The following is a 25,121-nucleotide window of genomic DNA, read 5'->3' as shown; positions in this document are numbered from 1 at the left end:
CACAATGCCACTGGCCTCAAGCTCGCGAGCGTTCCCCGGATCCTAAGGAAATAGTGACGTCAGAAACAAAAATATTTCGATCCTTCTTTCATGCACAACCTCTCCAACCCAAAGTTATCAAGCAAGATCAAAACAAAACGGCAGCTTTTATCACACGAATAAGCCAATGGTAGCATCGAATCATCATCCGAAACAGACATGTCTAGGACATCGGAAAGCAAGCAGCATTAAGCCGATGCTGAACAAAACATTACAAAAGTTCCTCTTGAATAGAGCTTTCCGAGAGACGAGTAGTACTATTCTATCTAGAACAAGTAACAACTCAAGCGCACAAAGCGAATCCAGGAATCGAAAAAACACAAGCACACCTAGCACATCCCACACAAAACGAGCATTTGCCCCGAGTCTGTGGCATGTCAAGGGGGAACGCCCTCCAGGATTGCTGAAATCTTCTAGGATTCTTCTCTAACTAAGTAACATGAGGAAGAGAGTTGGAAGACAAAGAGGTGGAGGGGGAGGAGGAGGAGGATGTGACCCTCTCCTCTCCGTCTGATCCCTGCATGCTCCTCACCAAAGGCGCCGCTAATTCGCGTGATAACCCCACCCCCTTTCAACCTCTGCTAAAGTACCCACCACGGATCAATTCATTTTCTTCAGTAGTCTTCTCATACCTCATAAGTGATGATATTTCATAAGTGATAGACTAGGATATAAATGCATAGATTGTATCATGTGGTGTCTCAACAACCCCTAGTTCAAATTCACCCCTGATCAAAACTGCACCTACCCCTACCTTTTCACTAGCTCCGCCGCGGCGCGCGGAGTATATTGTTTTGAATGAATTGAGTATTTGGCATGAAAATAATAATGTATTTGGAAAATTGATCTCAAATTTTCATAATTAGCCCAACAAAGACTACACAAAATTCAACGGATGACCAATGAATACCCTGAGAGCAAACCATCCTACTAATGGCTGCACGCTTTGCGACTAGGGGGTTGGCAGTAGGGGTAGGGATTAGGAGTTCAGGGGGTAGGAGGGGCCTGGGAGGGGCGGGACGAGGAGGGGTACAAAACCGTTACAGATGGGGGTTTATGTAACGGTATCTGCAGATGCCGTTACTTTTCGTTACGAACAGAGTGAAGAGCCGGCACTGGCGAACATGGGCAGGAGACGGCAGGGTGGTTTTGTGCTGTGGGCGGCATGCGGCTCGATGGCGGCCCTCTTGCTCCTGTCCTCCCACACAGTTCAGCGCCTCCGCACATCTAGCAGCAAGTCTGTGCTAGACAGCATGTCTAGCAAGGATGTCGTTGGCGTTCCGGTGAGGAATGAGAAGGAACTAGACCAAGTCATTGAGCATGCGGAGGCATACGCGAGCAGGAGATCGATTGAACAGGTCGGAACGTCCCTGAGGACCTCATTGCAACCATCATTGACAACGTTGGAGAATGATTACATGGCTCTGTTCTCCAGTCAGGCGTTCGATTACATGTCCTCGCATTGCTGCAAAACGCTTTACTTCCCCCCGGACGCAGAGGATGTGCTGCCCACTACGCTGAGTACGAATGGAATGGATTCCCAGAAACTGAGAGATTTTGTTGGCAAGGGCAACACTTTGGTGTTCAACGGTGCCTCTTCGAGGACGATACAGTTTTTGAATCAGTATTTTGGGTACCAAATTGAATCCAATCCAATCCAGAGTGACTTCAGCAAAAGGGAGTCTTACACCGTTGCAGGAGATCCATCCACACCATCGGCATACTTTGAAGCCATTGATGAAGCCATGCCTGCCAAGCTGAAACAGACACCGGGCATGGTTGGAGTTGATACCTCAACTCTCCCAGCTGCAACTGCCGTTGTCTACAACAACTTCCCAAGGGTGCCCACGGTGTCGCCGCTCTTCCTTCTTAAGTACTGTCAGATTCCAAATCCATATTCTCAAGATGGCTCTCGACTTTCCTTGTCGGCTGTTGACTGCAGTGCTGCGCAGAGGGAGTACGGTACTCCGTGCGAGTGCGGGCATATAGTCTTCATTGGCTGGGATTGGAAATCTGCCCAGGAGAATCTTTGGGAGCATAGCCTGGTAAATGCTCAGGTTCTTGCAGAATACTTCGGACAGGGAACCCAGGAGAAGCATGCTTTAGTCTCTCACCTCACCTCAACTCCAGATAAAGCGACTCCAGCTACTGTTGTTGATCGTGCTCCACAGGGCCTGCCGAGCTGGGGCATGGACCCGATAGGACGGGACATCGTGCCTGAGTTTGATGTCCAGAATGAGAATCTGGAGTTCTGGAGCCGCGACGGGGGATGGCGAAACATCTGTGGGCCACGGAAGCATCCAGTGTGGGATCCGAGGGCCAAGAAGTTCTACTACGAGAAGAAGCCGGGCGGCGCATCCAACTACGTGAAGCATTGGTGCAGCTGCTGGCCAAAGGGCATCGTGGAGACAGGCCCTACCAAGGACGGGGTCGACATCATGGGCTGTGAGGAGATGCCTGATGCAAGGTTGTACATGGCAGAGCATGCTCCCGGTGGTCGTTCTGCGGATGCCTACTACTACACTGGGCCAGGATATGATTACCAGCGAGTGATCGACAAACACGACGATCTTCGGATCGACCCAAGATACCCAACCATTGCTCAGGGGAATGGCGGGGATGCTGGGGTATGGATGGATGAGAACGATGCTGGCCCTCCCCAGCTAATAGACGACAGGAACCATCTTGACAGCTACGCAGCTTCAAGCCCGCAGGACGCTAACCTTGGTGCACAAAGGGTCCTACAACTCAAGAGGAGAGGAGTGAAACCATATGCGAATCCCAACTTTATTTAAAGAACAGTTATGAACATTAAGTGCAGAACCACTGCAAGACATGATATCTTGTTTCTAAATGAAATCTCGAAGACAACTGTGACACTGTGACCAAGATTATGAATGCCTATTGAGAAGTTTGATGCTTTCCACAGAGAACGAGGGTTTATCTTTCTGCTTGGTCTCATACACAGCAACCACCGTGAGTGTCTTATCGGTCAGCCGGAAGGGGAACTGCAAACTCACTTGCATATCACTCATTCCCCTTCATGTTGTAGATTTCCGTTCTTTTGCCCAATTACATTCGAAATGAATGATCTGTCGAAAATCAGCTTTCTGCCGTCCCAACAGGAACATAAGCATTTTGCGCCTGCTGCAACACCTTATTCTTGAATTCTAACAACTGCAGTCATGAAGTTACTGATTGCTTTGTCAAAAACTAAGCCAGCACTCACTTCTGTTCGAATAACTTTGATGAGATGATTCACCATGACCGGAATACTCCACAAGGGATCCCACTGATATTCTATGACTACATCTATGATAGGTCTGCGATCAATGAGTTGCACGACCTGTCAGGTTGACTGTCACTTGAAAGTATGCAAAAGATGGAGCATCGCTTACACTTTGCATTATGATGGTCGGCGGTTCGTCTGGAAAATTGTTTGACAGGGTCAGATGGGCAATAGCCTGCGTTCCGACGAGTCAAAGAATGAGATCAAGTGCAGAAGACAGTGGTACATCGAAGTTATTGTCTATCTGGCACAAGAAGCTTGCTTTTTCGTGGTAAGCGGAGTCCACAGACAGTGGATTCAACTTTTCACAGAGCTGAACAAGCAAGATTGCGCGAGCTCGCTGTATCAACAACTTCCGCTGAACAAGCCCCTGAACTAGAGGCACGAAGTCAAACGCGTGCGTCTTTCCAGGCTCCCATGCTGGGCAGAAAGCATGGAGCTCTTCTTTCGTCTGTCGATGGCGTCACTGTTTTTGCTCTGAAACAGCTCAAGGCAACCGTGGAAGGGTAGTCAAGACGTGTCGAGACGTTGGCAAGCTCCTGATCTAGGATGAGGCAGAGCCTGCATGCCACTTCCCCTTTGCTGTCACTGAAATCCTCTGCTGCCTTCAGCTTGTGCGGCTGGGGCCCTGAAAAGATGGGTATGAAACTGCGAGCTGCCTCAATACCGTATTAGAGCAACAGGCAGCACAAGTATGAACCACTCAATCGTTCTAAGGTCGTCGTTCAAGATTCGGATCTCTGACTCCGGTGAGAGCGCTTTGACGCTCTCCAGCTCAAACCTCACCTGCCAGGACCCTTTCACATCGAGACGGCTCATCGCGACACCGTTGGCTTACCTTGTCCTCTGAGAACTCAAACGACCGCTGAAATTCACTCTGACGCAGTATCTCTCGCACTTCTACCAGGAGGTCGACCAGCGAGCTGGATTTCTTCGGGTCCCAGTTCTTGATCCCCTCCAGTACTTCGTAATTTATCATGTCCTCGTATCCCTGCTCGAAGTCCCATCAACCCCCCCCCTTCCTCCCCCCAACCACGCTCCATCTTGCAAGCATACATCAGGAAAGATGACGTCCGGAGGAACTTCGGGGCGCAAGGCGTTCATCAGCAGGGTCCACTCATGGGTAGTAGACCCCAAGTTAATGCTGACCGCAAACCTGTCGTTCATCGGAGCTGAAGGGTGAGACTTCAAAGGCTGGTCGAGTTAAGTTCAGTGACAACAAAAATATTTCCGCCATCACTTGCTCCTTCCCACCGTCTCACTGTCTTGCTGCTGCCAGCCTCTCCCAAATCCCCAGCTGCACTCAACATGTATTCCACTATTCTCCTCTCTACTCCCCCCATCTCTGCTCCCCCCATCTCTGCTCTCTCCTGCTCTCCTGCTCCTTGCTCCTTGCTCTGCTCTGCTTCCTCTCTTGTCTCCTCATCTCTCAACCCTCCTGCTCTCACCTGGTGCAGCCGGAACTCCTTCCTCTTCAGCACCCCCCGCAGCAGTTGCTGCATGGCAATCGGGATGAAATGCAAAAAGCCTTGGGGGTAGGCAAACCGGGAAAGGATAACCCAAACAAACCCGCCTCAACAGAATTTTAGGAAAAGTAATAGAGGCAGCAGAAAAGTCTACTCCGACCACACATGCACGACAAAACCTCCAACGGCGACGACGGCCCGGGGCCCGGACCGGGCGGGCCGGCAGCATTGTCCGGTACGGGAATAGTTAGTTATTCCCTTTATGACCCAACCCTACTAACCCTACCCCCTCGTTCATCCCTGATCACCCTACCCTACACAGATTAGCGAATTACCACCCTGACGGGGGTGTCCTATTCATTACCCTACCATATATCGAAACGATTTCTCGTGATATAGCCAATACCGGTGTCAACCAGCCCTCAGTGTCATCCCACCCCTAGATTTGGGGTGAGATGTACCCCACCCTCAGCAATTATTACAACCCTACCCCAGTGCAACCAAGCAGCAGATCCCAAGGGTAGTGGAATGGAAGAAAAACTGTTTTACACACGGATTTATAAATTCTCAATATAATTTTTGCTGTTACTATAATACTTGAAATTATGTTTAAAAGTATTTTTCGCTGGATCTGTTGCCCAAACGTTCGTTCTCTCAACCTTCAATGCAGGCAAAGCGCAAGCGAAGGAGAAGCGGCATATCTCCTCATTCTTGCCAGCCTTCCTCCTCCTCCTCCTCCTCCTCCTCCTCCTCCTCCTCCTCCTTCTCTGTACCATGTGGATGCCCAGATGTCAGGGCGTCTCCTTGCATCAGTGACTGCGAGGTTTCGCATGACAGCGTTACAGTGGAGCTGAAGGCTACCATGGGGAGGATATCAAAGGGCAGTGGCAGCGAGGCACACCAGAGAAGGAGCTATGCTGTCTTGGGAGATCATTCACCTTGTTCACCATCGTCGAGTCACTTCGGTAGTGGCAAGGTCAACTCTACAACGTTGGAGAACGCGAGTGACTCACTAGGATCCGCTCGATATGCAAGGTAAAGGTCCTCCCTGATGTCCAATGCGCCTTGTCATCATAGCGGGGACACCTGTCCGAATTATTTCAGCTGACCTGCCATTAGGGCTGCTCTGTTGTTGACGACTCTGCTCTGCATCTCGGAGCCTGCGTGCCCCCTTGAGTTGCCGAACTTCTTTCCTCACCCGGGCAAAGTTGGCTCGAGTCCCGCCGCAGTGCTGCAAGCATCGGCTCTGGCAGACAATCCCAGAAGAAGCATGCCCCATGACGGGAACAAATGCTTCTTACGTGGCTACGAGATCCCATGCCAGCTGAGGGGAATCCTGTCAGGTATGGCCTTCAGGCTGTTACGACTGTGTGCTGCGACCGCTGGGAGGGAGAGTGGTGACTCGGACTTGACATGAAGAAATTTCAGGCATTGCCGGGGGGCTGGCTGGATCTTCTGTTTCGTTCCTCCTGCATCCTCTGGACACGCTGAAGACCATGAAGCAAGCTGATTCGACCAACAAGTTTTCGGGTTGGATTGATGGGGGGTTGAAGGCAGTGAAGGTGATGCGAGCCTGCCTTGGAGGCGAGAACTGATGGAGATGTGCAGGAGAGAGGACTGTACCACGGCCTGTATGCGGGTAGGAGGGAGTCTCAGACACGCTGCGTGCGTTGACCGAATCTGCAGGAGCCAGGACAGCAGCAGCTGGCTCCTTCATATCTTCTTTCCTTTACTTCAGCACCTATGAGTCGATGAAAGGGTGAGAGCGATGTCTATTCTGATCCAGAGCGTCCATCTTATCGTTTTAGAGTGTCTATCCTAAGTCCCGAGCCCCCTGAAAGTTTTGCAGGGTCTGGTCCAACATCCTTCCGGACAAGACGAAGGTGCATTGAAAACCCGTCTTGAAGTTGCTGTCTGGTGACGCGGGATCGCCAGAATTTCTCTCCATCTCTGGCGGCGATGACGGGGAACGCCGTGTCGTCCTTGATCTTTGTCCCCAAGGAAGTGCTGAAGCAGCGATGCCAGGTATGCCCTATGGGCCGAAGTTCGATCCTACCTCATCCACAGTATTAGTTTGGAACGCTGACCCTCTCCAACCCACAGGTCGGTCAGCTAGCAAGCGGTCAGAAGGCTCTAAGTCTGATGAAAGATATCATTCAAGTGAGCTCTTGATGTCTGGGCGCTACTTTTTTACGTTGGATTCAGCGAGAAGGAATCGGAGCCATGTACAACGGGTACTTCGCCACCCTTCTCCGCAACGCGCCAGGGTCAGGCCTTGTGCCTGTTGCGGTCGGGGCTAAGCCAGTCTCAGGGCCATGCTAAAGTTTGGGATCTACGAACAGATCAAGGCCATGATGATCAGCAGGTTTCAGGTTCCTTTTGCTCTGGTGAATGATTATTCGGAGAGAGTGAACTTGCTGTCCAGCGCCAACTGGAGCCAGCTGAGCTGTTCGGGGCTGGCATCACCGCAGGGTCTGCGCTGTCTAAAACCTTCGTCTTGTTGCTTGCTAGATGCTTCCTCCGCTCATTAGATCCCCGATGGGCTCTATACGCTAGCCTGACTCCCCCTGTCTCTAGATGCCTTTCGTCGTTCGCAACGAACCCCCTCGATGTCGTTAAGACTAGAATTATGCTGGGACAGGCGAGCAGCATACTCAATGACCTCTTCCTCGCCTTGACATCCCCTTGCTGCAGACGCCTGCGCAGTTTCCCCTACGGGCGATGATCACAATAGGGAGACAGGAGGTGCCCGACCTGCAAGGCGAACTGCAACTCCGAGCTCACTGAAAGCTGCAGGGAATCCAAGCGCTGTGGGCTGGTTTCATCCCGCGACTGATATGGTGCCCTTCCTCCTCTTTGCTCGTACCGCCACTCCTTACCTCCTTCTCCTTTTCTCCTCTCTCCTCCTCGTTTATTTTCTTCTTTCCAGCCTCGTCCTCGTTCTCCTTTCGTCCTCCCCCTGTCTGCTCATCTCGAATGTATTTGACAGGTCGGCGACTTTTTTTGCCGTGGGAATATCAACATACGAGGTGAGTTGCATAATCTTCTCACAGACATTGTTTACCTCACAGTAACACCGCACAGATTGCTCTGGCAAACATTCTCAAGATTATGCCGTCCACGTCCGCACAAGACCTCTCTTGTTCTCTTCCCCAGTCGGCTGAAGGTCGGCAAGGCATCGGCTTACCCAGTCCCTCTAGGATTCCTGGAATGATCAAAAGATTCTGTGAGTAGAGCTTTTGCTCAGTTCTTGCTGCTGCTCTCGTTCCCGTTTCCCTCGTTTGAAGTTGCGTACAGATGACGACTCAGTGGTGAGTGCCCAGGTTATGCTCACAAAATAACGTTGGCGCCTTTTCATCCAAAATTTATTCATAAACAAAAGTATCAAGCCAGACACGCATGATCTTGATCCAGGAACCCAACACAGAGCAGTGCGTAGTCACAGAACAGCGTCACGCCACTCCACAGCAAGAGTTCCCGAAGCAAATCATTTGCGTACAAGACTTGTACAGTTTATCATTCAAAAAGCTAGGCAGGCTAACAAAATTGAAACCATACGCAACGGACATTCTCTGTGATCAAGCTGGTTGACTTGATTCGCCTGCGTTCTCAGCCTTGGGATCCTTGTTGTCCTTCCTCTGGTTTCTAGGCCTGTAGTTGCGTGAGCCTGCTAGTGGGTCAGCTGCTGCTCTTACATCTCCGACTTCAAGTACCTTTGGTGTGGCGCGGAGCTCCCTGAACGTAAGCTCCCGCGGGGCCAGTGACATTGATGGCCTTGGACTTGCCGCCATTGTCGGAGATCTCAAACTCGACCTCTTCCTCCTCCTTCAGGCTGCGGAAGCCCTCACTGCACGAAGACTTCGTTACGACGCGCACAGAAACAAGATGTTGGCACTCACGCATGGATGGCAGTCTGGTGAACAAAAATGTCTTCACCCCCGTTCGTTGGCGTGATGAAACCGTCTGAGCCACATGTTAGTGCACATATCCAGCGGAGGTGATCTTTCTGCACTCACAGCCTTTCTTCACGTTAAACCACTTGACTTTGCCGGTGATCTTCGACATCTCGTGAAGGGTCCCTGAGAACTGTTGTCAGTCGCATGTTGGAATCGTTCTACAGCAAGGTTATTGCCCAATGATAATCATATGGTGAAGTTAGTCATAGATACTACACTTGCACATAGAACAAAACTAATGCAAAAAACTAGGAATACTGAAAAATCTCGTAAATCAGTGGTGAAGGTGGAAAAAAGACGGAATTTGTAACATTGCGATAAGCGCACTTGAGGATGCAAAAAAGGTAGAAGAAACAAAAATTTCACACGAATCAAAGCCGTGTTCTTCAATGCGACAAATTATCGAACATCAGTCAAGAGTGACATCAGCCCTACTACAGTACAAGATAGTCACAAATCAACACAAGGTTTCCTGTGGAAAACGCAACCAAGATCCCATGTTCAACAGCGTAAAAACATGTTCTCTTGCGCAAATCGCATACATTACTAGAGGAAGAGAAGGCAACGAGAGCAATCACTGATCAAACCATTCCAAGAGCCTAAACACAAGACACCGCGCATTCGCCGGAACGAGGAACCGGGATAGGTCGCAACGACCTTGAACCGGTGTGAGCAACTCCACGAAACAATTATCCATCTTCAGTCAGGCGGAAGGAGGTGACAGCATGAAGCATCAAGTTAGCCCCGAGGAGGAGGGCGAGGGTCAGGGCTGCTCGTGTATGAAGATCGACTAGTTTCCAACCCGGCCGGCGGCGCCATTACCTGGAGTAGCACAGACGAGCACGCGCTCCGCCCAGCGACAATGTTTTTTTTCACAAGGGGGTCCTCCTTCCGAAGATCCCACAGCGGTTCTGATATATGGATTATGGAATATTACCAGAAAAAGTTTACTAGTACATCTCCTCGTAATAATAGTTTACTCTATTTTCACGACCCCCGATTTCTCCTTGTGATACCACCCCCCTTCGCAAATTCTGGATCCTCTCAAAAAAAAAAACTGCCACCGCGCGAGGAGGGGTGAACGTCACAAGGGGAGTGGCCGAATGTGGGGGACCCCATTGTCTATCCACCCATACCTCACCAATTTTATAAGTGAGACACTATTTCTGAAACGTAAGGGTATTACCATCGACTTCTAACCTCTGCTTTCCACAAGCCCTCGGATCACCTGTCATTCCCCCCTCTCCTGAGGAACCTGACCACCTCTACCAGAAATATTTCATAAGTGAGTGACTATGTTTTATCATCAAGGTCCCTGACCTACATCATAGCCCCTCCTGTCAACCACCCCCTGATACCCTCAAATGGCCATATGAAAGATCCCCCCTCCATACCGCTATCTTTAACATTTCATAAGTGAACGACTATATCAAACCCTCAAGGCCCCTTCCCCTCCCTTCTCCCATTCTACATACCCCTCCTACATCCTCTTACTCCCAGGCCGCATCGCAACCCGGACCTTCGAGCTTTTCCCGCCATTCTGGCACCGGTCCCTTCACCACCCCACCCCCTCAGACACCATCCCAAGTATCAGTGACGCTATCAGTGACCGGCTAGGCCCGTCCGAGCGGCCCGGAACACCCCGGGGGGGGCTGCTACTATGATACCGTTTCTGGCGGTTACGACGGCTCTTCAGCCATGGCTAACGGGGCGGTGGTAGCAAGGTGGGCGGCATGCACAGCAGCAGCGGTGACATGCCTGCTTGCAATCACTGCGATGATGAGCTCGAGGAGGCAGGAAAGAAGTGAGCTCCTAGTGCGGGCTCTCCCTAGGTCGATGCTGAGGCAGCAGAGGTTGTGGCTCGGGGAGAACTGGAGGATCAAGGGACTGCAGGACGACGGGAAGTTCATGGTGCCTGAGGACCCGCAGCCGGAGAGCTCCGGCAACTCTCTCTTCGACTTCGGACTCGAGAACGGAACCCCCATCGATCCTGAATCAGGGGAGCCGGTCGCGGGCAGGACGGAGTACTACAGCAGGACGGCTACGAGCGAGAGCCATTACCCAGGAGAGGTGAATCAGTTCGATATCAGCAGAATCAGATCCAACGAGGATGGTGAGAAACAAGACTTCTTCTCATCTCTTGCATGGGGGACAGCATGTCTCCATGCCTGAGGGCTCACGATTTCCACTGCAGGTGATCTGCCATCGTGGGAATACGACAACAGCTATCCTACATACTCGTCCCAGTGGGGTTTCATGATCGCGCCTGAAGTCGAAATTGATGATGGTCACATCACCTGTAAGTTTCTGCTTGCCTTGCCATGATCATGGACGCTGCCACTTTCTTCACGTTCACACTCCCCTGCAGCTATTGAGGACAACAGCCTCAAGTTCTATGACAACTACAGTGATTGAAACTAGAGGAGGACAGAGGTGAGGTCAAATGTGTCGTTAGTTGCACTGACACGATCTCTCGGTCTCCAGCCGTCTGTTTGCTGCAGCTTTGCGATAGCTCCAGGGATTTACGGTGTTCATGCAACATCTGCGTGTCTTACAACTTGCCGAACGCTACCGAAATGCGTTTGATATGCTGCGATGTTCCGCAGCCGAACGTGTCTTGAAACAATAATCGAAGAGTGAATGATGAACTTGGAGAACTCATGCATGTACGATTACGATTAGTTCCTGTTTGTGCTTAGTAAGTTTCTTAAATCCTCATCACTCTCTCCTCGACAAAAAAAATATTATTCAATCACATCTTAACAGTGTAGAGGCACATGGAATATTTACAAGCGGCACCGTCGTCCTCACTCTCACAACCATCCCATGCCATGCTGTGAGAACAGCGGAGTCTTGGCCAAGACAGAAACAGCAGCACAGGAGCTGACGGCAAACTGAGTAGACCAGCAGAACTCACGTAAAGAAGGTGCTCCTGTCTTGAGTGATGCACCCTGCGCTCTCTTCAGGAGCAGGAGACTCGCTGGAACAGTTGAGTTCACCTCCCAGCCTGACGCTCCTCCTGTCAAAGTTCACGACGTCGTTGACAAGGTGAAGGCGGCCGGGAGTGGTAACGGTGAAGCTCCTTCACAGCGTCACGGAGCGGGCCCATGGCACACGGGAGACCCACCGGCGGTTGTCGAGGAGGACGGAGTCGCTGACGATAGCCTTCGAGTTGCCGTCCATCCGGATGGCCTCGTGGGAGTGGGAGAGGGAGCTGGGGCAAGAAACTGAGAAGGGACGGCGGCCACACACTCCTCCGGGCCCTGACCTGTTGGAGCATCGGGCGAAGCCGTAGCCGGAGACGATCAGCGCCGCTCCAGTTCGAGCTGCCCGTGAGACGGTGAGGAAGAGCTGGGGAGGGGAGAGGGAGAGGGAGGAGGAAAACACGTGCAGCTGGACTTACATGCAAAGTGAAGGACACATCGCGAGCACGAGAAGAAGGAGCTGCTCCACCCATGCTCAGAGGAGGAGGAGGAGGAGGAGGAGGAGGAGGAAGACGAGAAGGAGGAGGACGAGGAGAGGGGTGCGAGTCGAGGGGAGGAAGAGGCCGGGTTCCGGTCCGGGCGAGCAAGGGATCCAAACCTTTCGCTGACGGAGGCAGCCGAGAAACAAGTGTCCGTATCTTTGGTTGAGAATCCCCCCAAGGTCGAGTTGTACGCACTGCAAATCGATCAGCCAGCTCCTCCTCCTCCCTCTTACTCATCACCGCGCTTCTGCCAGGCCATGCAAGCTTAGGCTCGTCCCTCCCTTGCAGCGGATGCTGCTTTGGTTGAACGTCCAGACCCCTCCATGCACCTGCACAAGGCTGTCCTCCCAGCTCGCTGCCGAACTCCTGCGGTCGCATGTTACAGGCGGGATGGAGGCGTCGGGATCCACCTCAAGTCGCAGTTGTGAAAGGAGCCGTTGGACCCTTCATGCAGCCTCCACTGGCCCTGCAGCAACTTGTGGCACGTCAGGAGACTGACAGGCTTCGAACTGGTGCTGACGTCACCGGAGGGTAGTGGGCAAGTTCACTTATACAAACAAGGCACAGGCTCTGGTTGTGCAAAATCTCCTGCACCCCCGACCAACACAAGCTGCGCTGCGAGGAATCGACCAAGACGTGGTGTGAGCTCTGCGGGTTCGACGTGATAGCCTCCTCCATGGACCTGCTCAAAGTTGGTGAGGAGGCTGTGGGGCTATCACGGGGGGTCACTTGGCCTGCTCTGGTATCAGGATCACGCCGTCCTGCCCCAGCATCGCCTCGTTGTACACGTGCTTGCACCTGCCGACTCCGGCCATCCTCAGACTGCTGTCGGTCCATGTTGCAGTAAGTCCGCCGCTCCGGACCAGGTCAGACAGCGGCAGGGCAGCGGAGGGAGCGAGCGAGGTCACGGAAAGCTTCGCCCTCGTCCCGTTCCTTGAGGACATGGAGAGAGCTCCCTCCTTGGGCCTCTCCTGCCTGCTGGCTGGTTGGCGAGACTTGCCAAACTTGCAGGCTCCATCAGAACGAGCTGGAGTGAGAAGGGCAGACGCACCGATACCGGCGACAGGGAGTTCACGATGCTTGAGAAGAAGCTGCAGGCAGTCAGTCTCCCTTGCTCCATCGTCGTCTACAACGATGACAGTACCGAAAGGGCGAGGACACAAACCGATTCATCATGGTCCTGCCACCTACGAACCGTCAACACATGGCAGCTCAAGATTGGAGCACCTGGTGGGGGGAGCCGCTCAGGCTTCTGAGGAGTAGAGAGGGAGGAGTCAAGCAGCATCTGCAGGTCGTTCCTGTCCTGCTCTCCTTCCTGGTCCATCGCCTCCCTCACTCTGCGCGTCTGCATCCTCTTCTTCCGTACAGTGTTGCACTCTGGGCCCCCTGCCCCTTCCTCTTGCCTCGCCTCCCTCTCTTCCTCAAGCAGGGCTTCTTGAATACCTGCTAGCTGCCTCCTCTTCCTCCGTGCACTCTCATTGCCCTTAGTCTCTCTGTCTTCCAGGTTGTCTTGGCTGTCCATCGAGCTCCTCCCCGGCGACTCGTCGCGAACGCTGCTGCTGACCGATTCTGCTCGTCTCAAGGAACCCTTGCTTTCCTCCCTTCGCATCGCCTCCCTTCCTACCTTGAGGCACCTCTTCTTCTTTCTGATCGTGGACTCAACAGATGCTGCATGGTCGACGACATGCGATGGGCACGCAGCATTGTCGTCTGCATGCTCGTGCCCAGCACCGCTGGAAAAAGAATCCGCACCCCCCCCGCCGCGCTCCTCATCCATGTGGTCCTCAAGGACTTTATTCATGCCGATGCACATCCTCTTCCTCTTCGCCGTCTCTTGGTCTGTGTCTGACTCTGTGTCACTCCCTGGTTGACTGGGTTCGAGAACCCTCACTTGCGCCAGATAAGATCTTTTCCTGGCCGTGGTCGAGCTCGCTTCACTCTCCAGATTCACCTCCTGGATGTTCTCGGAAAGAGCCACAGGCTGTCCTCCACGAAGTCGCAGTGATGAAGACGTGATCCTCTTAGCACGAGCCGCACTGCATGCGACCAAGAGCAGGGGCATGAAGATCAGAATCCTCTTCTTGGGGATCAGGATCTTTGCACTTGATTGTAACATGAGGAGCTCCCAACAACCGCATGCCTTCTCAGAGCTGTATCCTAGCCAGTATCCAAGCACCATGCTCATGCAAGCCTCCTCCGCTTCCCCATCTCTCCTCGTTCCCCCGCTCCTCTCTTGTAGCGGGGAGTCCCTGCCTTCGATCGGGCGAATGGCCTCATGGCGGGGACCGAGCCAATGAGGGCCTGCCTCAGGGTACCGGCTCCCGGCTGAGTCCAGGCTGAGTCCCGGCGCGCGGCCGGGCTACTCCCGGGATCCCGACGCCGCCGACGCCGGGCCGGGGGCCGCGCGGCCGAGACTCCGGGGCCTCACTGCTCGGAGTGGCCGCACCGTCTGCGAGGGGCACTCAGAGGCTCCCCCGGCGTCAGCGGGCCCGGGGATCACTGCCGCGATGATGCGGGCTACTACCGTACTCCGAACTAGCACAGGCGGTGATCGGAGCAGCGGCTGCGAGAGTCAACGCCGTGGTGACACCGGGCCCGGAGTCACCGGCCCGGATCGACGGTCGGACCGACACCGACGGTGCGGCCACCGCCAGCCAAGCCCGGCCGGCAGCAGCCTGAGCTTATTCCAAGTCCTTTACTCAAAGTGTAGTCACTCCACTATATAATCGCCCGGGTCCAATGCCAGGTCACTGGCCGCAGCCTAAGCCTGTTATGTGGACGAGGATGCTCCTTACTCTGGTTCCATGGCCCGAGTCACGGCAGCTGCAGCGGCAGGGTCACCGATCATGAAACTTCTATGGATCCTGTGACGATCTTGCGATCTTGCCCTGCTTTGTTCCACACGTCTTTGCGCAAGATAGATGTCAGCGTTCGACTTTGTCAGTGGCAAAGGAGGAGCTGAAGAACACTGAAGGGCATCGAGGATCGGGGGCATGCTGAGGGTGACAGGAGCGTCCGATCTCCCGATGTCTTGGGTTTGCACCCAAGATTTCTGGCGCACATCATAGAAATTGTCGAGCTTGTTCATGGACCAAGGGATGTGGTTGTCCCGTGCGACGCTTGCAAAGTAGCAGGCAAACGCTTCCACTTCTTCCTGGCTCAGTGTGGCCCCGATGTTGTCATATGGCATCCATGCTCCGATCCAGGTCGGGATGTCCGTGGAAGCCGTCCATGCCATGGCGTCTCGAAAGACCTTGTTCACCCGCTCACGGTCCTCACTGCTCCCAGTCCCCGCCCAGTACTTCTGCCCATCCACTTGTTTGTTTGGTCCGGATGCGTACAGGTGCCACTCTGCCATGAGATACTGCTGGCCGGTAGTGATCGACGCGTCGATTCTTGATAGCGAGTCCGCGTCCTTTGCCGGTGCTCCAAGGATGATCACACGATTCCCATTGTTGCCTCCCGTGCTGCGGATGGCGGAAATGGCGCGACGAGTCCAGTCGTTGTACTTGGCCGGGTCGTCCTTGAGGTTGCCGTCTCCTATCTCGGTGAAGAGGTTGAATGAGAGCTCGTAGGGCTCATCCTTAAGCTCTTCTGCCACCTTCCCCCACCACTCCACGAAGTTGTCGCCTTGGGCGTCCGTTGCCTGCACTTCTGATGCATCGTTGATCCATGAGATGATAGGGAAGATACCGTTCGCGTACATGTCAGGCAGGACGGTTCTGTACCCCTTCACCAGCTCCTGCAAACTCGCGCTGTCCACAACCTCAGTGGCAGAGTTGAATCCAAAGATGTCTCCTCGAGTTCGGAGTCGGAGATTCTTCACTCCCTTAGCTTTGAGGTCAACCATGATCTTTGGATCATATTTCTTCAAGCCCGTCGTGGACTTGAAGAAATCAGTGTCAAACCCCCAGCCAATTCTTGCCTGGTAGTCGGCAGCGGTGATGGGGGCTGATGAAGAGCTTGCAGATGCTCCAAGGATACCAGAAGACGCCGGTAGGAGATGGCAAGGGCTGAGGACGAGGCCCAAGAGCCGCAGCAGGGAGAAACCTGTCCGACGAAGAGGCGCTGGCATGATGGCGATTGGATTGCGACCGCCGGTCACTTGACGATATTTTACTCTTTACCTTTACCCGTAGTACCGGTCTCGAGATAGAGCCGGGAAAAAAACTTTTCAAACAATTCCGAAGTTCAAACAATTAAAAAAAATCCTTGAAAGTTATCGGACTGCCAGTGACTCACCGTCCGGACCTGGGGTTTTACTCAAAGTTAAGTTAAAAATCAGTACGAGGAAAATCAGGAGAGTCGAGGACCGTCCGATCAGGCTCGAGGCTGGCCGCGCCGGGGCGCGGCCCGGGGTGGGCCGGACTCCGGGAGCTGCTACGGGTAGTACCGTACGCCGGCCGTAGTATCATGATCATATCGGAGTCGGGCCCGGCGGGCCGGGCGGCCCGGGGGCCGCGCGCCGATTCCGCAACGTCAAGTTCAGCCTGTGAGACAGTCCGGCGGCTACGGGGCCGTAGGCCGCGGCCCGGCCACCATGCTTCTTTACTTGACTCAGTGAAGTTCAAGGCCCCCTAAGCCTGTTACAAATCAGTACTACCGTACGCGGAGCCTGTCAGTACGGTATGAGCCTCCGACGACGGACTGGCGGCCGGGCACGGTGACTGAGACGGTCGGGACTCCGAGGCTCGGCTCACGCCCGGCCACAGAGTCAGCCTGCCGAGCCAACCGACGGCGACTCCCGTACCGGCATCGGAGCGAGTACGGTCGGATCGGACAGGCTCGACGGACACCCGGACAATCAGGTGGCAGTGCAGGCTGAGTAGTACGGTAACCGTTGAACTGCCAACGACTCACTGAGTCAGTCACTAGTGGCTGAGTACGGTACGGTACCCGGTACTACGGTACCGTAACTCAGCCTCCGACGTGCCTTACTACGTGACTTTGCCAGAGCCTCGCGGCGGTAAACCCGGCAGTCACTGGGGTCCAGGCCGCCGCCGGGCGGCCGCGGCCGCCCGGCCGGTGATCGGACACTGATCGGACGGTGGCGGCGGGGGCCGCTGACTAACTTGAGTCATGGCGGGCCCGGCCGGCCGCCGCCGAGCGCGGCGGTCGGACGACGGCCGCCCGGTCACCGTCGTGGCACGACGCCGACGGTCGGCCGCCGGGGCCGCCGTGCGGCAGTGAGTCCGGGCCGCGGCGGCGCTCAGCGCCGGGCTGACTGGGCCGATCGGACTGAGGCCGGGCCGCGCCCGGCGCTTCAACCGAACTTCAACTCGGAGGCTACCGCCGACGGTGACCGTACTGTCATCCTGACCAGTGCCGGCCGCGGCCCGGGCCCAGGCTCCCGGCGCCCGGGGGCGGCGGCCGGTACGGACTCAGACTTACGGTACGCCGGGCCGCGGCCCCGGTGACCCGTACGGCCCTACCGTAGTACCGGGTACCGTGCCGGCCGGCGCCCGCCGGGCCGGGCGGCGGGGGCCCGGTCCGCGGCGGCCGCGGTCACCCGGCGCGGCGCCGCGGCCCTACGGTCGGACTCCGACGGGCCTAAACGGGCCCGGGCCGAAGTTCCGAGTAAGTGACAGTCATCCCGGTCCGTTGAAGGCGGCTTGAACTCCGACGGTCGGAAGAAGACGCTGCCTGTTCCACTGAACATCCCGCCGAGATTCAATGTGCATCAATCTCAAGTTTTTCATTCATGCCAAACCAGGTGATTCTCAGCCTTCAATCCCATGAGAAGCGATAATCGAGACGGTGTGACGTACCTCTACGCAATCATACTCCTTCACCACCTGCTTCAGACCTCCGTTTCTTCATGGCAGACTTGATACTTGTGAAAAGTTTGCTTTGAACGAAGAACACAAATGCCTGTTGCTCCGCTGCACAGCGGCAGCTGCCGCCAGGCTGCCCGGCCCGTCACGCCGAGGCCGTGTCACTCACGGTCACTGAGCCTCCGAGTCAGCGGCCGGGCGCGGCCGCCGGGCGCGGTGGCAAGGCCACTCAGCCCCCGCCGCCCGGCCCCGGCGGGGCCCAGCACACCGCATACTCGTCACTGTCACGTTACCAAGCCCTGAGGCGTCTTAACTTCCCTGAGCTCCGTTCCGTGGTAGGGTACTATACCCTACTCTCTCGTTCACAAGGAGAAAGGGTTCTGGGGGTGGGTGTTTTGGTACATACCAGCAATTACTACCCACGGTCATCCTGCAAGACCCACCCCAGTGCAGTCTGCAAGAAGTAGGAAAATGTAGGGGTGATGGACCATCACTAGAGGTATAAACTCGTGTCCCTTGAAAGAGCCACGAGAGTTCAGTCGAAGAGCTACATGTTCGCGTCTTTTTGTTCCGAGGCGGACTGACATATTCCAATCGTTGTGTTTACAAGCCTACGATTTTTCTGAAGGGGTGGTAGGAAAGCGTTAACATATGGGGTGGGTTACAAAAGGGGGTAGTAGAGTCACTCGAATAGTCGGGACGTTAATAAGGTGGGTGGTATTGTGAAGTCTGTTTTGATGTATCTCACTTGGGGTGGTCATTACCCCTACGCCATTCTAGCATATGATTTAGGGGTGACATAATCCATGTGCTAGTGACAGTGGATAACCAAAGGGTGGGTCCTCTCGTATTTGTATTTTGCTCGCTTGCTTGTTAAGGTGTACATAGGTGGTCATGGAATCGAAGGCGATCCAGGGTGGGGTGGCAAGGGTTTTTATCAAATTGTGGGGTGGGTACAAGGGTAGGGGTTCTGGTCCACTGCCCTCTAATTTTGCTTGGTTTGTGGGGTCAGTACGGGATGTTAACCAGACCGATCTGGGAATGAAGGGGGTGGTATGAGAGTCAGAATGGGGTGGGGTACCAAGTCTTTACCAGGCGATGCATACATTGCCAACACCGGTGTATTGTTGGGGGTTATGAGGGGGTGGCATCAAACTTGGGGATTTCGATTGGGTAGGGTACTGAATGGAGAAGTTGAATGGGTGGGTAGCTAGATCTGTAGGTAGTGTTGAAGGGGGTGGTGGGGGTCATAGAGAAGGGTTCGGGTTTGGCCAGCATGGCGGGAAGGAGGCGGAGCAGGCTGGAGAGCAAGTAAGGGGCAGGGCGACAGGAGGGAGAAAGGAAGAGGATTACCCAAACACGACTTGAACATGAAGAGTGCAGATGGCATGGTGACACAGAGGCTCTGTGAAGCGTAGATTGCTGCCTCCCACCATCTCAAAGTCATCTCGTGTTTCCTGGGATCAATCCGTAAGGTGGTGGGTAGTTCTCAACGCCAGGCCGTTCTTATTCGTGCACTGGTGAGCCATGATGGTCAAGAAATGATGCTTTAGACCTTCCCTTGGTCATAGCTCTGTCAAGAAGGATTTGCTCCTTTATTCGCAGAACTTCTACTTCGCTGCCTGCTGCCAGCCTTTTGTCGCGGCAGGACTTTTGAACGAGCCTGATCAAGATGTCTGCCGATACTCAACTGGAAGCGATTTTAAACTCGGTAGCTGCGCACAGTTAGTTCATTCGCAGGCTGATAGCTGGCTCCGCAGGTACTCAAGGAGGTCTGTATGCGAGGAGATTTTGTGCATGCGGAAGCCTTCAAGTAAGAGGCTTGAGTTCTTTTTCATTCTCAGTGACTTCTCGCCCTACAGACCCGCAGGCAACACATGCATGGTACATGGCGGTGCATGCTACTGTGCCAATGCGAATGCCGAAGATTTCCATAAAGCCTCGCTGAACTTTCACTATCCGCAGGTTAGAGATCCCGTTTGCAACCCCCTTGCTTCCTTCTCTCCTTTGAACGTCCTTGCTCCCTCACGGACACGAACTTATTGATGTGCAGTATGCCTGCATACCTGGCCGCGTGTGGAAGACTATGCAGACAGAGTGGCACGAAGACGCTTCGGTGTTGCCTCACCTCCTCTTCGTTCGCTCAGAGCTAGCAAGGGTGAGCGCAGTTGCGAGCTGAAGGAGCAGGCATCTTACACGTTCGCTTGTGTCATACAGGTGACTGGCTTGAAGGCATGTTACGCCATTCCTTTAACGAGACAAGGGCACGTTGTCTCAGTTGTTGTATTCTACTCCAGGCATATCCTAGTTTCCATGGTCCATTCCCTCATGGGCTAACGATGGTACAGGTCCAAGATTCCTTACGACGAACAACTTGAAAATACTGTATTCTCACTTGCCAACGATATCCTTCAAGAAGTCTGTCAGCGATTCGGGCAGTCCAACCTCTCATTCATCAAGAACGGGAAGCCTTCCTCGCAGAGACGGGCCCGAACCGGAACATCCAAGGTGTGGGAGAGTGCCAAGACTTCGCTGGAGGTCGCACCTGACAAGAGGTCAGAAGCCGATGTTGAGAACATCATCAAGTTCTCAAAAAGGCTACCGTTTTTCAAGTACGTCTCCACTACCGCACGAGAGGCGATCTGCCGGTCGATGCAGCACATGACGTTGCATGATGGAGAATCGCCGATCAAGGGCCCCAGCGACACGGACTTTGTGTGGTTCATCGTGGTGAAAGGAAGGTGCGATATGATGATGAAGACGGAGGAGAAGGGCAAGCACTACCCGATGCGAGCGTTCGAGGAAGGGGACACCTTTGCCCATTCGTACCTCAAGATGCTGTCGGGAGACAGCAATGCTGTGGAGGGGAACATACGAGCTCGGGAGCCCAACACATCGGTGGTGAGGGTGCGTGTGGAGGAGCAGTATCGGGGGGAGTTCAGGTCACAAACTAAACCGCTGCTCTACGAGGAGCTGGCGAAGTACTTCGACATGTCGGCTGACCAGGCTGCCGATCGTTTGGGACTGTGCATGTCGGCGATCAAGAAGATTTGTCGCCGTCACGGCATCATTCGATGGCCGCACAGGAAGCTTCTGAGTGCCAACAAGTCCCTGGCGCTGATCGACTCGAAGATGATGGAGTACGGGCAGACGCCGCAGAGTCAGGCGATGCTGAGGATGGAAGCGATCAATGTTCTGATCCTGAAGCTGAGGGTGATGCTCAACCCGACATATCTTGTGAACTCAGAGCTGGTGCACGTGCAGCCGACCTCGGACCAGTCGCCAGCTCGGGCCATGAACGATGGCATCTTCGAGATTGATGGCAGCCTCAGCCCGGAGTCTGACATGGAGGATGACTTCGATGGTAGAGACGCTTCGCCCGAGGACAGGCAGGCGCCCAAGAGATCGAGGAAGGAGGACAAGGGTGCGGGCAAGGGGAAGAAACGCAAGCAGGATGCGTTCGACGGTGCTGATGCAGGTGCTGCGAACGGTAGAAATGCGAGGACCAGGTCGGTGGAAGATGGGAGCCAGGCCAGCCTTTCTGCAGGATGGCAAGAGAATCTTCCTCCGATGATCCACAGAGACAACGGTGCTCCTCGTCAACTCGTGCATGATGCGAGGGTGGAGCAGGGTGAGGACAAGTCGAAGGGCGTTGGGGGGGAGGGCAGGAAACTGTTGGATCAAGGGCTGACCCTGCCTGCTGTTGGGGAGGAGAGCTTCTCCATCGAGCACTTGTCCAACATGGTGCGAGCTAGCTTGGAGAAAGTCCCCGCGCACGTTCGCGAGAAAGTTCTTTCCTCCGTCATGACTGGGCTACAAAATGGCGGGTCCGGTACAGGCAACTTCCACCCTGCCGCCTCATATCCGCTCCCGGCGGCTCGTGCGGGAGTGCCGGTGAGGGCGGTCAACCTCCCTGCAGCCTCGTCCCTAACGCCCAGCAGGTCTCGAGCTCTGCGCTGGGTTTCAACGTGCATCAGATGCAGGTAACCTGCCGTCTCCTTCTCCCTCAGCACTCCACCAGCTGGCGAGCTGTCCTCCTCCTCCGATGTCTCTGTTGCACTTCAACTTGTAAATCTTGTCCCCGCACCCCCTCCCCTGCTCTCTTTGTCTGCTCCTTCCTCACAGCTCCTCTCGTAGATGCATCAAGCGCCCAGCAACAACCGCAGCAGCGCTGCCATGTCGGACCTGGCGGCTCAGCTGCACCGTAGCGAGCACGCAGGACAAGTCGCGACACACGACAGTCAAGCAGCGCACAACGCGAATGAAGGGTTCGACAGCGAGAGCAGCGACGACGAGGGGGGAGGAGACTGGCCACCACAGCAGATTCCAGCTGGACTTCAGGTGAGCCTGCTCCCTCCCACGTGCTCTTGTGACGCTGCTTTTGCTGCAGCATCCGGGCTGGGGGGCTCGGGATGCGAATCGGGCGATTGGCAGCGGAATACCGCAGGCGATGCAGGGGGCAGGGGGAGGAGGAATCATGGCAGGGCAGGCAGGAAATGCCGGCGGCTACGGGGGAGGGAGCATGGCAGGAGCGAGCGCGAGTCGGCAGATGGATCCGTTTCCATCCTTGCAGCCCTTCAGAGGATACGCCAACCCTGCTCAGCTGCCTCCTGGCCAAGGGCTCCCTCACCCCATGAGCTTCATGCGCCCACCCTTCAGCTCCATCCACGGTTCTGGCTCCCATGGCGGCGGCCTGTCGGCATCGGACGGATCGTTCTCCTCACAGTTCAGGTTGCGATCCCCTGTTACCATCCTTCTCTTTCCTTGTTCTCCCCTTCCGTCCTTCCCTTCTCCTTCTGTCCTCTCTCTCCCTCTCTCTTGTGTCAGTCAGTCAGTAAGTAAGTCAGTCAGTCAGTCAGTCAGGAGCTCTGTCTGCCTGCTCTTCTCTGTTCTTTCTCAACCCCCTTCGTCCTCTCGTTTTGCTGCTCCTCCTCACTTTCCCTCAGGGCACACTCCCTCGACAACCGCGGCATCCTCTCCGTCGGGTCTGACCGGAACCTACCGGGCAACGACAAGGTAATCCTCCTCTCGTCCTGCCCAGCTGGAGCTGACGAGCAGCGGCAGGGGAGGGCCCCAGTGTCTCTTCCTCTTCCTACTGGAGTGCCTTCGGCCGACGGTGGGCCCAACGGGCTCGGGCCTCAGCAGGCCCCTGGGTACGTCGCCAACATCCACTTGCTGTGCGACCTGCTCGGGGGGCCGCTGGGGAGCACCGGGGCGACCTGAGGAGGGAGAGAGATGTGAATACGATTGTTTATTGATATGATGCTTGTGAATGATTAATTTAATGACATGCCGCTTACTCTTTCACCTCCTCTCTTCGACCTCCCCTGGCTCCCTCCTCCTCCTCCTCCTCGTCTTCCTTTACTCCCTCATTCTGCACGCTCCCGGACTCTCCCCCTAGCCGTCCTACCTTGCCTCAGCCTTCCAGTCTACCTCCTGGGACCTTCACCTTCACGTCCTGCTAGCACAAGGCGAGTGAGTGGAGGAATCAGATTGCCTGCGCTCACTCGTAGAGGAGGAGGAGAGGACTTCCTTGTCTGAGAGGAACCTTGAGAACCGCTGGACCTCAGGGGAGGAGACCGCTCCGAGCGGCTTCCCTTTCCGGCGGCTACGGGGGAGGGAGCATGGCAGGAGCGAGCGCGAGTCGGCAGATGGATCCGTTTCCATCCTTGCAGCCCTTCAGAGGATACGCCAACCCTGCTCAGCTGCCTCCTGGCCAAGGGCTCCCTCACCCCATGAGCTTCATGCGCCCACCCTTCAGCTCCATCCACGGTTCTGGCTCCCATGGCGGCGGCCTGTCGGCATCGGACGGATCGTTCTCCTCACAGTTCAGGTTGCGATCCCCTGTTACCATCCTTCTCTTTCCTTGTTCTCCCCTTCCGTCCTTCCCTTCTCCTTCTGTCCTCTCTCTCCCTCTCTCTTGTGTCAGTCAGTCAGTAAGTAAGTCAGTCAGTCAGTCAGTCAGGAGCTCTGTCTGCCTGCTCTTCTCTGTTCTTTCTCAACCCCCTTCGTCCTCTCGTTTTGCTGCTCCTCCTCACTTTCCCTCAGGGCACACTCCCTCGACAACCGCGGCATCCTCTCCGTCGGGTCTGACCGGAACCTACCGGGCAACGACAAGGTAATCCTCCTCTCGTCCTGCCCAGCTGGAGCTGACGAGCAGCGGCAGGGGAGGGCCCCAGTGTCTCTTCCTCTTCCTACTGGAGTGCCTTCGGCCGACGGTGGGCCCAACGGGCTCGGGCCTCAGCAGGCCCCTGGGTACGTCGCCAACATCCACTTGCTGTGCGACCTGCTCGGGGGGCCGCTGGGGAGCACCGGGGCGACCTGAGGAGGGAGAGAGATGTGAATACGATTGTTTATTGATATGATGCTTGTGAATGATTAATTTAATGACATGCCGCTTACTCTTTCACCTCCTCTCTTCGACCTCCCCTGGCTCCCTCCTCCTCCTCCTCCTCGTCTTCCTTTACTCCCTCATTCTGCACGCTCCCGGACTCTCCCCCTAGCCGTCCTACCTTGCCTCAGCCTTCCAGTCTACCTCCTGGGACCTTCACCTTCACGTCCTGCTAGCACAAGGCGAGTGAGTGGAGGAATCAGATTGCCTGCGCTCACTCGTAGAGGAGGAGGAGAGGACTTCCTTGTCTGAGAGGAACCTTGAGAACCGCTGGACCTCAGGGGAGGAGACCGCTCCGAGCGGCTTCCCTTCTGCTCCGGGAGTTACACCACGAGCCGTGGCAAAGAGGAGGGGGAGAAGGGAGAAAGAGAAGGGGAGGAGGAGCGCGAGAGTGAGAGTGAGAGTGAGAGTGACAGGGGGGAGACAAGGGCAGAGAGAGAGAGGGAGAGAGAAGGGGAAGAGGAGCAGCAGGAGGGAGAAGAGGAAAGGGATGAGGAAAGTACCTTCGCTGCTCCGCCTCTCTCGCCTGCTAGGGGGGCTGAATCGCAACGGACTGGAGAAGATGCTGGAAACGTTCGCGTCCTCCTCCCTCCCCATCCTTACAGGCTTGATGTCGCTGCCTGCTCCGAGTAACTTTCAATCCAGGAAGAGGAGGCGAAGAAAAAGGTGGAGGAGAAAGGAATTGAAAACGAAGAAGACTACTGGATATCATGCAAGAAGGAAAGAGAGATGGGCCCTAG

At 55.1% G+C, this 25,121-nt stretch overlaps 8 protein-coding genes across 8 annotated transcripts; 4 read left to right on the top strand and 4 right to left on the bottom strand.

The window, feature by feature from the left end:
• Window positions 1-1,147: 1,147 nt before the first annotated feature.
• On the top strand, window positions 1,148-2,308 carry GUITHDRAFT_150153 (hypothetical protein). Its single transcript, XM_005841026.1, is given in 2 exon segments — window positions 1,148-1,880; window positions 1,897-2,308. 2 exon segments carry the CDS (start codon window positions 1,164-1,166, stop codon window positions 2,026-2,028), a joined length of 849 nt encoding a protein of 282 aa, XP_005841083.1. The 5' UTR covers window positions 1,148-1,163; the 3' UTR covers window positions 2,029-2,308.
• Window positions 2,309-3,141: 833 nt separating this feature from the next.
• GUITHDRAFT_100349 (hypothetical protein) lies at window positions 3,142-4,830 on the bottom strand (the record flags this gene model as incomplete). The annotated part of the gene is made up of 9 exons (XM_005841025.1): window positions 3,142-3,216; window positions 3,269-3,385; window positions 3,438-3,503; window positions 3,555-3,779; window positions 3,826-3,889; window positions 3,996-4,114; window positions 4,167-4,319; window positions 4,385-4,522; window positions 4,777-4,830. 9 exons carry the CDS (start codon window positions 4,828-4,830, stop codon window positions 3,142-3,144), a joined length of 1,011 nt encoding a protein of 336 aa, XP_005841082.1.
• A 1,234-nt stretch (window positions 4,831-6,064) lies between these two features.
• Window positions 6,065-8,135, top strand: GUITHDRAFT_100348 (hypothetical protein; the record flags this gene model as incomplete). The annotated part of the gene is made up of 13 exons (XM_005841024.1): window positions 6,065-6,137; window positions 6,223-6,356; window positions 6,403-6,433; window positions 6,481-6,553; window positions 6,644-6,677; window positions 6,730-6,819; window positions 6,898-6,954; window positions 7,000-7,061; window positions 7,106-7,166; window positions 7,220-7,266; window positions 7,784-7,823; window positions 7,879-8,020; window positions 8,092-8,135. The coding sequence occupies 13 exons, from the start codon at window positions 6,065-6,067 to the stop codon at window positions 8,133-8,135; spliced, it is 888 nt and encodes a 295-aa protein (XP_005841081.1).
• A 29-nt stretch (window positions 8,136-8,164) lies between these two features.
• Window positions 8,165-9,540, bottom strand: GUITHDRAFT_91776 (hypothetical protein). Its single transcript, XM_005841023.1, has 4 exons — window positions 8,811-9,540; window positions 8,694-8,757; window positions 8,508-8,641; window positions 8,165-8,461 (listed from the first exon to the last, which is right to left on the bottom strand). The coding sequence occupies exons 1-4, from the start codon at window positions 8,857-8,859 to the stop codon at window positions 8,373-8,375; spliced, it is 336 nt and encodes a 111-aa protein (XP_005841080.1). The 5' UTR covers window positions 8,860-9,540; the 3' UTR covers window positions 8,165-8,372.
• Window positions 9,541-10,448: 908 nt separating this feature from the next.
• GUITHDRAFT_132500 (hypothetical protein) lies at window positions 10,449-11,165 on the top strand (the record flags this gene model as incomplete). The annotated part of the gene is made up of 3 exons (XM_005841022.1): window positions 10,449-10,863; window positions 10,945-11,049; window positions 11,119-11,165. The coding sequence occupies 3 exons, from the start codon at window positions 10,449-10,451 to the stop codon at window positions 11,163-11,165; spliced, it is 567 nt and encodes a 188-aa protein (XP_005841079.1).
• Window positions 11,166-11,663: 498 nt separating this feature from the next.
• On the bottom strand, window positions 11,664-14,401 carry GUITHDRAFT_100345 (hypothetical protein; the record flags this gene model as incomplete). The annotated part of the gene is made up of 14 exons (XM_005841021.1): window positions 11,664-11,701; window positions 11,750-11,832; window positions 11,878-11,964; window positions 12,019-12,076; window positions 12,154-12,194; window positions 12,333-12,410; window positions 12,457-12,582; window positions 12,627-12,682; window positions 12,742-12,804; window positions 12,847-12,898; window positions 12,946-13,220; window positions 13,268-13,307; window positions 13,361-13,403; window positions 13,444-14,401. 14 exons carry the CDS (start codon window positions 14,399-14,401, stop codon window positions 11,664-11,666), a joined length of 1,998 nt encoding a protein of 665 aa, XP_005841078.1.
• A 606-nt stretch (window positions 14,402-15,007) lies between these two features.
• Window positions 15,008-16,291, bottom strand: GUITHDRAFT_100344 (hypothetical protein; the record flags this gene model as incomplete). Its single annotated transcript, XM_005841020.1, has 1 exon — window positions 15,008-16,291. One exon carries the CDS (start codon window positions 16,289-16,291, stop codon window positions 15,008-15,010), a length of 1,284 nt encoding a protein of 427 aa, XP_005841077.1.
• A 6,152-nt stretch (window positions 16,292-22,443) lies between these two features.
• On the top strand, window positions 22,444-23,296 carry GUITHDRAFT_150150 (hypothetical protein). Its single transcript, XM_005841019.1, has 3 exons — window positions 22,444-22,721; window positions 22,937-23,006; window positions 23,055-23,296. Exons 1-3 carry the CDS (start codon window positions 22,468-22,470, stop codon window positions 23,211-23,213), a joined length of 483 nt encoding a protein of 160 aa, XP_005841076.1. The 5' UTR covers window positions 22,444-22,467; the 3' UTR covers window positions 23,214-23,296.
• Window positions 23,297-25,121: the final 1,825 nt, after the last annotated feature.

The sequence above is a fragment of the Guillardia theta genome (assembly GCF_000315625.1).
Source record: "Guillardia theta CCMP2712 unplaced genomic scaffold GUITHscaffold_4, whole genome shotgun sequence".
NCBI classification, from domain to species: Eukaryota; class Cryptophyceae; order Pyrenomonadales; family Geminigeraceae; genus Guillardia; species Guillardia theta.
The sequence above is the reverse complement of the archived record's forward strand: the minus strand, read 5'-3'. Positions and strand labels throughout refer to the sequence as shown.